Source organism: Callorhinus ursinus, unplaced genomic scaffold (assembly GCF_003265705.2).
Source record: "Callorhinus ursinus isolate GAN/ISIS: 27379988/994484 unplaced genomic scaffold, GSC_fseal_2.0 scaffold62, whole genome shotgun sequence".
Taxonomy (NCBI): domain Eukaryota; kingdom Metazoa; phylum Chordata; class Mammalia; order Carnivora; family Otariidae; genus Callorhinus; species Callorhinus ursinus.
In genome coordinates, this window is record NW_027397124.1 from 4,143,839 (window position 1) to 4,157,738 (window position 13,900).

At 38.9% G+C, this 13,900-nt stretch overlaps 1 protein-coding gene across 2 annotated transcripts in view; it reads left to right on the forward strand.

Moving 5' to 3' along the window:
* Positions 1 to 13,900, forward strand: part of ITGB1 (integrin subunit beta 1) — a 44,914-nt gene that overhangs the window by 9,198 nt on the left and 21,816 nt on the right. For both annotated transcript variants that reach the window (XM_073885516.1, XM_025885834.2), the window contains exons 2-4: positions 8,676 to 8,742; positions 10,988 to 11,073; positions 13,587 to 13,809. In XM_073885516.1, coding sequence (XP_073741617.1) covers positions 8,676 to 8,742; positions 10,988 to 11,073; positions 13,587 to 13,809 — 376 coding nt within the window. The remainder of the gene's footprint in view (positions 1 to 8,675; positions 8,743 to 10,987; positions 11,074 to 13,586; positions 13,810 to 13,900) is intronic.

Sequence of the window (13,900 nt, forward strand, 5' to 3'; positions counted from 1 at the left end):
GAAACTGCACACAATTCAGGCTGTTAACCACTAAAATGAATTTGTTTGGAGGAGGTGCTTAAGATGATTTATTGTTTAAGGAATGAATTGTGACCCCTTAGATAAACTTGAATATGCTAAGAAGTAATACTAGGGTAAAATGCCTCTGTAGAACTCGAGGCACAAAACCTGTGGGTACACTCATAAAATTTGCCAATTAAATTAACTTTTGTTGGCCTCCACTTAGTTTGAAGGACTAAGAAATAAACTCACAGGACATTATAAATCCATTCCGCTTCTCTTCTTTGAGTCTGTTCTCACACTGGAAGGATGTTCTTTTTTTTTAATAATGGCTTGAGTAGGCCTTCAAAAAATTATAGTTTAATGAAGCGCAGCCCGGGTGGTAGCTGGTATGTAATTCAGACGGTGTGATTTCCACTCCGCCTGTGTGACCCTGGAAAGGTTATTTCACCTCTCTGTGGTTTGCTTTCCTCATCTGTAAACCAAAGATAGTATCATTCCCAACCGCGTAGAGGTACTTGGAGGAGATAGCTGTTATTATTTTTATCATTATCATCATTGTTGTAGTCTTTTGAAAGTGTTGAAATAAAAATGCGATGAGTTTTTGTTACAAATTACCCTAAATCCTCCAAACTCAGTGTGTTGTGTTATTTTTGTCTGTGCCTGCTGTATGCTTAGGTGTACCAGTCTTCCTCTGTTTTTGTAGTCTTCAGTGGGCAGCAGTCCATGGAGGAAATCCCACTGGTACACAGTACTGGGATTCACGTTTCTAGTAGTAAAATGTCTTCTCAGAGAAGTTTCCTTCCTTTTAGCCTCTCCTGGGTTTACTTTCTCTAGAAAGAAGAAGCCACGAGTCACTCTCCCGTATTTTGATTTCTATTAGTTATGTTAACTCCCACCCTGATCTTTTTTTAAGGTAGTCTGTGATCCTCATGTTCAGAAATATCTGTATTTTGTCTAATGTAGTAATATAAAACACTGAGATTTTGCTGCTCTTATTATTTTTACATACAAATGGTTAGGAATCTAATTGTTAGAAAGCACATTAAGTAGAATAATCCTTCTTAGATGTGGAACCTAAAATACGCGTCTAGCTATATTATTAATATAATTGGTATCTAATATGATAGCATCTGATTAAACTCATTGTTATACAGTATAATAAGGTTTTTTTTTTTAAAAGATTTTATTTATTTGACAGAGAGAGACACAGCAAGGGAGGGAACACAAGCAGGGGGAGTGGGAGAGGGAGAAGCAGGCTTCCCGCAGAGCAGGGAGCCCGACGAGGGGCTTGATCCCAAGACCCTGGGATCACGACCTGAGCCGAAGGAAGTTGCTTAACGAGTGAGCCACCCAGGCGCCCCTATAATAGGGTTTTGATATTGTATCCAAATAAGTATCTTGAGTGGCTGTAACAATGAGCATTAATCTTGTTTACAGTTGTTTTATTTCTAACCCATATCCTTTCTTCTGTATCTTGTTTCTCCCCTAATGGGGATCAATCCAAAATTTTCTGGTATGATTATGATTGAAAAAAATCAAAACCTTTAAACTAAGTTACTTCAGAGATTCGCATCCAGGCATTCTGGCTCCAAGTGGGTGCCCTTAACTCTGTGCTCATGTTATTGTACACTGCTTGCCCTCCTTAAGCTTACTGGTTTTGTTTTTGTTGTCGTTTCTTGGATACCTCAGAATATTTTCAGTTACCTTTATATTTAGTTTCTTTATTAAATAGTAAGATACTGTGCTCGATATAGAGACCAAGCAATGACTTACAGGGATGAGATGGCAGTTCCTAAGACAAGTCAGCTTCACATATCTGTAGTAGATGGGTAAGAGCTACTTGTATCTTAAATACTAAATTTTTAAAACAAAGATTGTTTATATTTGATTATATATCTGACTTAAGTCACCTGCCTTAAATCACCTCCCCAGTTCTTGCCGTCATTGGGATCTTCAAGAGTACATGCAGGTAATATCTCTCACTCTCTGGTCTGGCAGTTTCCCTGACTTTTTCAGCTCCGGTGGCCTTCGAGCACTGTATGAGAGACCTCTTTGTCCTCCGCACCTCCTCCTGGCCTCTTCTCTGATTCCAGCCACTGCTGCTGGGAACAGTGTTGTGACTCACTTTTGGCTGACTGCATCTTGCCTCAGGTTCCTCCGGGGACTTCTCTTGTGGGGTGAGAAGCTGCTGCAGCCTCCTGGGCAGATGCACCGTAGTTCTTGGAAGTGTCGGGGAAGTGAATGCCCCTCGGGGCAAACTTTTACCTATGGGGACTGGAATTAATGTACTTCTCCACATTGACCCTCCCCTGGACAGACTTTCTGTACACTTCTCAAAACCACTCGGCCAGGTCAAGCCCCCAGGCACCCACATGGCAAAGAAGTCTCCTTAATTGGCTGTCTTGGTTCACTGTCTTCCGTATCTCTGTCTTTTCCTGGGGTCACCTTTGTATAATAATCGCCTACAATCCTGTTTTTGTCTCAGCCTCTGCTTTTGGAAGGAACTCTGGCTCAAACAATTACCTGTACATATCGCTGCTTAGAACTTTTTACCCAAGACTACCTGTCTTTGAAATGTTAAACCTGGCCTTGCTTTCTAGCTCTTCCCTGCCCTGTGTACAGGAGCCATTTCTTCTCACCTGCCTCTCGTGATCTCTAGTCCTTTGACTTTGTCCTCTTCTGTGTTAACTCTTGGTGAGCTTGGCCAGTGCCTCCTCCCCACCCACCCGCACTTGCCCTAGAAACCAGTGGATTAATTCAGTGATTTCCAGTGGGAGTCTGACGATCCAGGCGAGGTAGTCTCAGCTATTTGAGCTACAAGAATTGGTAAAAAATGTTGTGCTTTTGTGCTAATAATTATAGTAATAAGCAACCAACATCTGGATTATCTGGTCGACTACCTTATAGCTGAGTCCTCATTATTTTGGTGCCGAGTTTTATTTGTATGTGTAAATTAATCTTGGTTCATAATGTATGAGAGCCAGGACCATGAAGCATTTTACGTCTAGCTTTAAGTTGGCTGTACATACCTAAATGAATTGAAAATTGGTATTACTAGGGTGTCTATAGTAACTTTTCTATTTTAAGGGAATCTGCACATTAATTCTGACAAACTCTTCTTTCCTGGGCTTCCAAGTAATGTCAGAGAAAATGTCATACAGTTTAATATAGTTCAGCAAAAATTTTTGAGCACTGACTTTGTGCCAAGTGGTTCTGGCGCTTGCTGTCGTTGAATGAGACGTGCCAAGGCCCTGTCTTCTTGGAGCCTGGAACCCGTCAGGAAAGATGGGTGTGAACAGGTCGTTCGGAGTGAGAGGAGTGGCTGTGCCTTTGTAAAGTCAGAGCCCTGAGCGCTGCTGTGTAATGCCCCACCTGTTCAGTACCCTCCCCCCTTGAGCCCCACCTCCTCCTCTCCCTGCAGTTGTCCTTGCTCTGCTTTCAGAGCAAACCTAGGCTGTCTTGCCCTGAGCTGACTGAGAAGCACCTCTCTTGAGTCTTGCACACTCCCTTGTGCACTGGATGCTGTCCTCTCTGCTCCAAGGACGCTGGGCTCCATCAGTTATTCTCTCCTGGGTCCTCACCTCGTCAGCTCGCCTCTTTGCCCGAGTAGTCTTTCCTTCATGGCCTCCTACTTTCATAGTTTCAGTTGCTGCCTCTGTGGCAGCCACTCTGGGGTAATCCGTTCTCTCTAACCCTGATTTATCTCCTGAGACTGAGATGTGTCACTTGTCTTCCCCCGTTAGAAGTCCCTCAGGCATCTCACCTTCCACAGTTTTAAAACAAAGGCGTGATTTGCTCCTCTGACGTCATTCTCCTTCTGCCTTCTTTGTTTGAAAGTGGTGATTCCTTTTCCAAGCAACCAGCGGATCCCCACTGTACTACCTCCTAATCCCGCAGGTGTCTGCTCATCGTCGCCCAGTGCTGCTCTGCCTTCAGATGTTTGCTGAGCCCCAGCAGTGAGAGCAGTGCTGGTTTTGTAGCTCTCACCCTGCCGCTCATCCTCTGTCTCACGGATTTTCTTCCATGTATGTATCGTATGCTACCTTGCCCCATTTTTTTTTTTCCAATTTCCCTGCTTTATGTAGAATAGAATCTAAACCCTTTGAGCATGGATGGCCTTGAAGTCTCAGAAATGCTTAAGTACGTTAAGATTCTTTTTGGCCTTTATGATTTTAAGATTTTTAAAATTTATTTTAAGATTATAATAATAATTTTTACTTATTGTAAAAAATTACAGGGACAAAATAATCATTCATCCCACAGACCAGATTTAACTCTAAATAACATATATATATATTTTTTTAAGATTTTATTTACTTATTTGACAGAGAGGAGTGAGAGAGCACGAGCAGGGGAGGGGTTAGAGGGAGAAGCAGGCTCCCCACTGAGCAGGGAGCCTGATGTGGGACTTGATTCCAGGACCCTGGGATCACAACCCGAGTCGAAGGCAGACGCCTAACCGACTGAACTACGCAGGCGCCCCTGGATATATTTTTTCTAATCTTTTTTCTGTACAGATAGAATGAGACAGTCCCAGTTGGGTGGTGAGGGGGGAGTCACCCAAACATGTATGTTTAGAAATGAGATTGGAAAGAAGTTACTGTAATTCTTGCTAGGACTCCACGGCTTTGCACATACAAACCTCTTGCCTGGAACATTTCTCTCCATCTGCCTGCCTGTTTTGCCAAATCCATGAAGCCGCTGAACTTGGCCAGGCAGATTTTGGTGTCCTCAGTGCACTTTGTCCTTATTTTCATTACAGAAACCATCACATCATATTGTAATCATTTCTTTTTTTGTCTGAACGGAAAATTCCTTGAGACAGCAGTTTTTGTGTCTCCAGATAGGGCACGAAACCTGACAAAGTTGGCTGAGGAAGAACTTCCAGAGAGGTGGGGGAGAAACCAGTAAAGCCCGAGGGAACAGAGTGGGTTAAGAAAGAATGGTGAAATGGATTAAGTGCTGCCTGTAAAATCTGTGGGTGGTAAATGGATGTATCTCCCCAAGTACCTATTGTAGGCAGTCAGGAAATTTTGAATGAATGAATGAATGCAGAGAGTAAGAGAAGGCCTGGAAGGTTCTTTTTTGCAAGAGCAGTTTCACATGCATGGTAAGAAATGGACACCAATAACAGCCGGTTGAAGAGGGAGTAGGAGATTATAAAATGGAGAACAGTGTAGACAACTCCCAACAGTGTAGACAACCTTTTGAAGAGCGGATCAGGGTAATGCCTGGAGGCATCTCTCCCTGCCGGCCCCTCCCCTCAGGATGAAGTGTTCTGCAAGGAATGCCCTTGGTAGGGAACTCCTTAGCTTGGGACTCACAGGCCCTGCCCAGTGAGCGTGTGGGTTTTAGGCCCGGGTGGGCATCCAGGTTAAGTCTGCTGCGGATGTTGCCTAGACCACACTTGGAAAGAGCTGCCTTAGGAGGAAATGCTGTGGAAGCTCTTGGTGCGTCCTCCTTCCCACCCCCACGTGCTGGAGGAGTGTCCAGTACCTTCAAGGACTGTCTGGATTGACGGAGAGGCTGCTGGGTCTTCTGTGCCACGTCCTGCACACAGCCCGCTCTCCTCTCCTCGGCCGCTGCTAACCCAGTTTCTTCTCAGCCTCGTCCTCACCGCTCTCTAGTCTTCTTTGCTGTCTTCTGTCTCCGGGGGCCTCTCTGTTTCCTGAGGGAAAGCCTGGCCTTTTACAGGTGTCCCCAGCCAATGACGGTGCCTCTCTGTTTCTTGCCAGTGCGCTGACCAGTCACAAGAGAGTTGACAAGTGTCCTTGAACTGTTCTCAGCTGCTGTCCTGTTCTCTCAGCTGCTCTTAAACACTAAAGTCTGTTTTGCCTGCTTCTGGGTCTGGAGCTCTTCCAGAGCAAGAGAGTTTCAGAGGGCTAATCTTTGACTTGTCAGGGTTTACAGAAGGGGAAGGACAGGGCATTTAAAGTCATATTTTAAAGGTGGGTAGCCTAAGGATGTGAGGTTGCCTTAAAACAGTGTTTCTGTTACCTCATAACTTTATCTTCATGGTGATTCTCTGAATTGTGTAGTATTTTAAAACGTTTTTCAGAGCAGTCTAGTGGTCCTTGAAGTAGCCTGAGGAGTATCCTGAAGAAACACGTATCAGCCCATATATGGAACGAATATTTATTCTGTTGACTTTGTGTGGAAACTGCCCAGATGGTCCATTCATCACAGTCTTAATGTTCCAGGGCCTTTTTGTCATAACTTTGGAATTGATAACATTATTTGAATTGCTTAGAATTTTAGTCTGATGGATTTGTTGCACATAAACCTATTGGGGAGGCCATAGAAGGCAAACTGTAGGCATGTCCCACTTCTGTGACACTCTGCACAGTTACAGTCTTTTTTTTTTTAACATTTTATTTATTTGAGAGAGAGAGAGTGAGCGAGAGAGCACAGCATGGTGAGGGGCAGAGGAAGAGGGAGAAGCAGGCTCCCCACCGATCAGGGAACTGGACATGGGACTCGATCCCAGGACCCCGGGACCATGATCCGAGCGGAAGGCAGCTGCTTAACCAGCTGAACCACCCAGGCGCCCCAGTTACAGTCTTTTGGATGCAGTTATAAGTGATGTGTAAGCAAAACTGTACGCTCGCCGCATAGCAGGACTTGTTTTTCTGAGCACAATGTAGAGCGTGTGGTTACGTAAGTTACTCTCACTGCTCTTCTCTGGGAAGCCAACAGAGCTTAACTGCATTTAACAGCAGAAGAGACGCGGGGATCTGGGGTGCTCTGAGCACAACTTTGAAGCACTCTCTGGGACTTGTGGGACCAGCATCTTAGAATGGAAACTTTTGAAGCCAGGTTTTTGTTTTTTTTTTAAGAAATATTTTTTTCTTACTAAAGGAAATGTACCAAGAAAGAAGAAAATGCCACACAGTTACTCTGCCATCATTGTTTTTATCAAGAAAGTGAAAAGAAGAAAACACTGTGACAATTTAAAAACAAACCCATTGTCTTTTTTTAATAAAGATTTAGTGTGTGCGCGAGCAGGGGGAGGGACAAGCAGACTCCCCGCCGAGTGCAGAGCCCCACACAGGGCTCCATCCCAGGACCCTAAGATCATGACCTGAGCTGAAATCCAGTCAGATTCTTCACTGACTGGCACCCCCAACATTGTCTTTATATTACGCATATGTTTCTGTCATCACTAGGTCTCCTTGGTTACTTTATATGTTCATGTACTGTCATTTTTACATATTTGTCATCTTAATATGTACTTTGCATCCAAAATTATTCTAAAAACCTTTTGTTGTTACTACATTTTACCTTTATGACTCTAATAGTCCATTTGGTTGACGCAGTTAGCTGATTCCTTGTTACTGGGTAGAGGATGTTTGCGTTTTTGCCTATTGTAAATAAACGAGTTGTGTCTGTGTATCACGTTTTACATTTTTAACTATTTCCTTAGGATGAATATGTAATAGCTAGTTTGCTAAGTCAGAAGGTAGAAACTTTTTTATGGTTTTTGGTATAGGTTAAATTATTTCCCAAAAAATTATACCAGTTTATAGAGCCATCTCTGGTTTCTCTCAGCCATCTGCAATAGTTTTATTGGGTTAAAACTCCCCCCCCCTTTTTCTTTCTTGCTAGTTTACCTAATATTGCTTTAATTCATACTTCTTTGATAACTAGTAAAGCTAACTTTTTGGGACTTTGCCGTATTTGTTTTTGTTTGTTTTTTTGTATTCTTGTGGGAAAGGCAGATATTCATACACAATTGGCTGCTAGTCCAAGAGCAGTAAACAGTTAAAGGAGAAGGTTAGTGAGCTGTGGCTGGAGCCGTCTTTGACCAACTCTGCTAAAGTATAGATCAATATTGTGAAAACGGATTCACGGAAAATTGTCCTATACCTGATGGGTGCAGGTTGGGGTAATTCTGAATAATATATGGGAGATTACTTAATTTTTCTTGACACTCAAACCCCTGTCAGGTCTTTTTAGTCTCCCTTCCTGTACTTTTTCTTCCTTCCTTCCTTCCTTCCTTCCTTCCTTCCTTCCTTCCTTCCTTCCTTCCTTCGTAGATCTAGAAATGACAGGAAATTGAACTAAATATTTTACAAATCCCATGCATAGAAGTTATTTTATTAAAAACATAACTAATTACAGGAGCTCAACCTTAAAAATTAAGTTAGGCCTTGTGCAGGATGTTGGTCTTGGTCTGAGGAGAAGTAGACATTATTGAAAAGTTGTAAGCAAGGAGGTGAGCCATCTGGATTTTGACAAGTTCACTCCAAACTGACCTGCAGTATTGAGGTAACTGAAGCATCTGGATATGGCTCTGTGGCCCTCTAGGAGCCACAGGAGGTAATAGACGTAGAGATGCCATGGAACAAAGACTGTTAACGGCTTCTGTGGTGTTTGGGAATACTTGACACTTTGTTGAGCATTATTAATTAGATGTTAAAATATATTTTATACGGAGGAGGGTGAGAATGGATTCTGGGGATCCAGTATGGACGTTATTTTAATGCAAGTGACGGGTGAGGTAACTGGGAAGGGGAGGAGGAGGGTAAAAGGGATTGGAGAAGAAATGGTTTGAGAGGGATTATGTTTATAAAATCAACAGAAGATAAGGTGAGTGGGAATGTTTTGTGTTTCACGTATTATCTTTCTTTGTTATTTTCTTAATATTTAGCAATGTACATTTTATATTTCAGATGAATTTACAACTGATTTTCTGGATTGGGCTGATCAGTTCAATTTGCTGTGTGTTTGGCCAAGCCGGTAAGTAAAAAAAAAAAAAGTTTTCTAGTTGTCTTTTCATTTCAGTGTCTTGTGTTACTTTTTGACCAATTAGATTCTTGAGCAAATCTACACCACATCATGCTGCTCCTTCTAAAAGCCGTGCAAGGGCCGCATCTCACTCGGGGTAAAGGTTCTTAGAGTGGCCTGCGAGACCCTTCATCATCCAGACCCTCACTGCTGCCTTCCAGAACAGTGACAGGGTGGCTTGGCTAAGGAAATGCTGAAGTGATAGGAATGCAGAACACCACAGCAAGGTCTTTTAAGACTGTAATAGAGTGTTTAAGTGAGCATAGAGAAAACGAAGGTGTCTGATACATTTAGAAGAAAATAAAGTGAATGTGTAGAATGCTGGATTATGAATAAATGATTACTATCTAAAAAAATGAAACCAGGAATAACCACCTTTCTAGAAGATGTTCTTACTCTTGATCAAAAAGTATCGCAAAATGTTGGCATTCTCTAGAAGAGGAATGAAACATAAAGCAAAAAATATATTTAATCCTCTTACAAACCATGGTGCATCCACATCCGCAATAATGGATGTGCAGTTCTCTTCTCCAGATCTCAGAAAATACATTGCATAGAACAATTATTTGATCTTAGAACAGGAAGGACTTACTACATGGAAAAATGAAGAAAAACCTTCAAGGAAATTATTGATACAGTTGATTACCTAAAACCAACAACAACATAAAAACCCAAAGTGTCTGGATGTCAGAACACCATCAACAAGATGAGAAACTAAACGAAGGTTTAATTCATGTGTTGAGATCCAGTAAAAACAGATGAACATGATAGAAGAAAAATTTGCAAAGATATAAACAGAAAATGTACGAAAGAAATGACCAGTAAAATATGATAAAAATGAAACCTTAAATAACTGACAGTAGAATTGATACTCTAATTTATATGCGTTAAATGAGTAAAAGATTTTTTATATTAAAAAAGTACTTGGTGTTTGTCAAAGGTCTGGTGAAAATGGTATTTGTATACTGCTTGTAGATTATAAATTTGAATATTACTTCTGGATAGAAATTAGTATATACTGAGAATATTAAAAACATGAATACTCTCCCACTCAGTATTTTCTTTTTTAGTTTGTGCTAAGGAAATGATCAGAGTTTTACATTGTGAGACTGGTCCTCAGAATGGGTGCATATATACGCACATACATGTACATGTATTTGGAGGGTTCGTGTGTATATGTGAGCAAGTGTGTGGAAACTTTGCACACATGCAATTGAAAACAATCTAAATTTGTCCAACATTAAGTAGGTCATATTAATATAATAAAATATCATTAATTTAGCCATATTTTTAAAGGATGTGGATAAAGTATAGAATTAGGGTAAAGTATAAAAAGTAGTATGCAAAATGTATATTCTCTATTTAAATAATGTCTGTATGCATACTTGCTATTTTTTTATCTATCTACATAGAAAAAAGACTGGAAAGCAATATACAAAAATATTAACTGTAGTTATGTCTTAGTGGGTTATGGGTGATTTTGAGTTTGTTCTTTATGCTTTTATGTATTTTCCAAATTTTCTATTATGAATATATGTTAGATTTATAATCGGAGAAGACACTTCGGAGACAGTCCATGTTAGTGCTCACCACATGAAAGGCATGCTGATCCTTAGGTGGATTCAAAGAAACGTGAGACATACTTTGAACAGAGAGCCTGAAAAATCATGGGATTATGGACTGGATGAATATGGGATTTTCAAGTATTTAACATACTAAACATGAAGGGAAAGCTTTTGCAGATGCTTTTGTGGGTATGGGTGTGGTAATATGAGCTAAATGAAAAGAAATAGTATTTTACCCAGTTGTAAGAAAACTCCTGATAGTTAAGATGACCATCCAACATAATAGATCCTGAAATTATGCCTTTGAAGAAAAGGATGAATGTATAGATTACTGGTATGTAGTCTTTGCTGTTAGAAGACAAGAAAGCTAACTGTCTATTCATGGGTCTCTATACCAAGGTAATCTAACATCACCTCTTTGGGGTAGGTCTGGATTAGTGTGGTTAACAATTATTATATGTTATGTAATGTAATTATATTTATGATACATAACATGTAACAATATATGACATTGTATCTTGTGTTATTCCTATTTAAGGTTTATATGTGTTGTATTATTTGTCATTGTATTCATTTTCCATTATTTTCTCTCTTAAACTTCAAGTAAAGTTGTCTATTCTTTGTTCTGACAGATGAAAATAGATGTTTAAAAGCAAATGCCAAATCATGTGGAGAATGTATACAAGCAGGGCCAAATTGTGGATGGTGTACAAATTCAGTAAGTAGAATTGCTCAGGGCCTTTCCATTTACTCTGTAGTCATTTACTGTGACCCAATATTGTATCCTTTGGAAATGTTAGATATGAATTTTCACTTAAATCAATGTTTATTGAATAAGTATCAACTCTGTGTCTAATACTATGTGATGGTCTAGAGGTGTGTTGTTTAATACAGTAGCCGCTAGGCCCATGTAGCTGTTGAGAGCTTGAAACATGCTCCACATTGGTCCAAATTGAGAATTGCTATAAGCTTCAGATACATCCCAAATTTTGAAGACTTAAATGATTAGAAAAAAAAATCATTAATAATGTTGAAAAGGTAATATTTTGTATATATTGTTAAAATTAATTTCCTGTTTCTTTTTATTTTTTTTCTTTTAGTGTGGCTACTAGATAATTTTAAAATACATATATAGCTCACCTTTGTGGCATGCATTATATTTCTATTGAATAGCTTCCCCCAAATCCTTAGCCATTTAATTTGACTGTTTTAGATTTTTCTCTTTTTTGGCAGGAGAGGTATAAGCTAACCTTCCTAATTATATTTGAGTTAGAACTACTATAGAATTGATTTGTATCCCAATAAAAACCCATTGAGGTTAGGGTTTAAATTTTGTTCACTTTTGTCATCTGTGTACATTGCTTAACTTGATACCTTTCACAAAGCCTACTAAATGTTAAATGAATAAATGTGTGGATGAATGTCAGAACAGGAAGTACAGGGAAGTCATTTGAGGATATATAATTTATTCATAGAGTGAATAATGTCAGAAGGTCAAAGGTTTCCTGTTTGTTTTTACTCAGGCATCTGATTCTGCACATTTCAGCTGTCTGTTTTGTAGGTGTGACTAAACTGGTTAAATACAGATATTTCGTATGGTTTGACCATATGAAAGACAAAATCAGAGGGTTTTGTTACTTCAGAATTTTTCTAGTGATACTTTCTGTTCTCCTAAAAATGGTATTCTGGAATTCAGTTTGTCTCAGGCAGGGCTTACTTGCCAAACTGTACTTTAAATAGTTTAGCCATTGAAATTTGTGGCATGATTTTGCAATGTGTTTAGTGAAATTTTGTTTGAGTTACCAACTTAAAGTTTCCATGCTAGGCTCCTGTGCTTTGGTAGTATTTTAGGTTTGATGATACGTAAAAGTAGTTCAGCTTTGAACTATCTGACCTTTTGTATTTGCTTCCAGTTGTTTTCCTAATTACATAAATGCTCTCATTAGTGTTATGTTTCCCTTAAAAATAACTGATTAAAATCATTGTGTATTCTTTGTATTTAAATATCCTCACTTATGCAACACCATGAAACAAATACCATATAAAATTGAACATAAAGTGCCCTGAAAGAAAAGGCGTTTCCTCATTTTCCCAACGTCAAGGTTTAAAAAAAAAAAAAGAAAGAAATCTTTGGCTTAAAATAACTACGTATACAATTTTTAGGAGTATATGTGAAATACTCAAATGTCTGTTATAATAATTGGTTATTATAGGTACACATTTTAAAGTGACACATACCCACACACTAATGTCATTGTTTTTCTCCACTCTCACATTTCATGAAAAACTTTTATTCAAAGATTTACATACATCTTAACAGCAGTGTTTTCGCTTTCACTAAGATACTTCTTCAGTCATCTGATAAAATTTTTATTTCCATCTAAGTTGTTGGAGGTATAAACATTTTGAAATCATGTCACTACTGGAAATTTTACCTCTGGCCACAAGTAGCATTTATATACCATGCAGACCTTTTTTATTTTTATATTTTTAAAATGCACCCTATGGAAATATATGCATGACCTTGTCATGTGATCAGATTTTACGGTGATTATTGTTTTGTATTGTCATGTAATCACCACTGTGATTATTGTTTTTCAAAATGAATTTTAAAAGCCCTGTTTAATAGCCAATACTTGAAATTTTTTCATGTCTCCAGGTATACTTACTATGTATGAAATTTCTCAGTCTCCTTTTTTAAAAATTGCATCATTCATTGAGACACCTTCAGGCTAATACGTTTTCCCTAAACATTGAGTTGTTCAAAATAACGTGAGGAGAATGCTACATAATATGAGGGACTTACATAGGACTTCTTAAGGGAAATTTTGGGGGAAAAATATTTGTCCAGTATTTGGGTAAATACATTACTTATTAGTGGCCATTACGCATGCTGAATATGTGATTTTCACTGAAGAGATTTCTTTGATTTAGATACTTTGAAGGTGATAAAATGTACACTTAGGTCAGTCCTAAGTATTACTCAAGTAATACATTACTAGTAATATAGTAATTATAAAGGAATTACTCTTCTAGAGAATGAGTTCATTTGTTTTTAAACAAGAGCATATGATTCGGGTGAAGGGAGTGTTTTGTTTAAAAACCAGAAATGAAGTACATTAGTTGTATCACTTGATTTTTGCATTTTAATTGCACATATGCAATTATGATTATGCAGAATGTTTGACCATTATACTTATTATTTATACCTATATTTTGTGTGTCACTTAGACATTTTTACAAGAAGGAATGCCTACTTCTGCACGGTGTGATGATTTAGAAGCTTTAAAAAAGAAAGGTTGCCATCCAGATGACATAGAAAATCCCAGAGGCTCCAAAGATATAAAGAAAAATAAAAATGTAACCAACCGTAGCAAAGGAACAGCGGAGAAGCTCCAGCCAGAAGATATTACTCAGATCCAACCTCAGCAGTTGGTGTTGCAATTACGATCAGGTACAGAAATTTAATTGTATGATAACTTTTGTTTCAGCTCGAGCTTTTTGATGACTTTATATATATATATATATTCTGCACGGTGTGATGA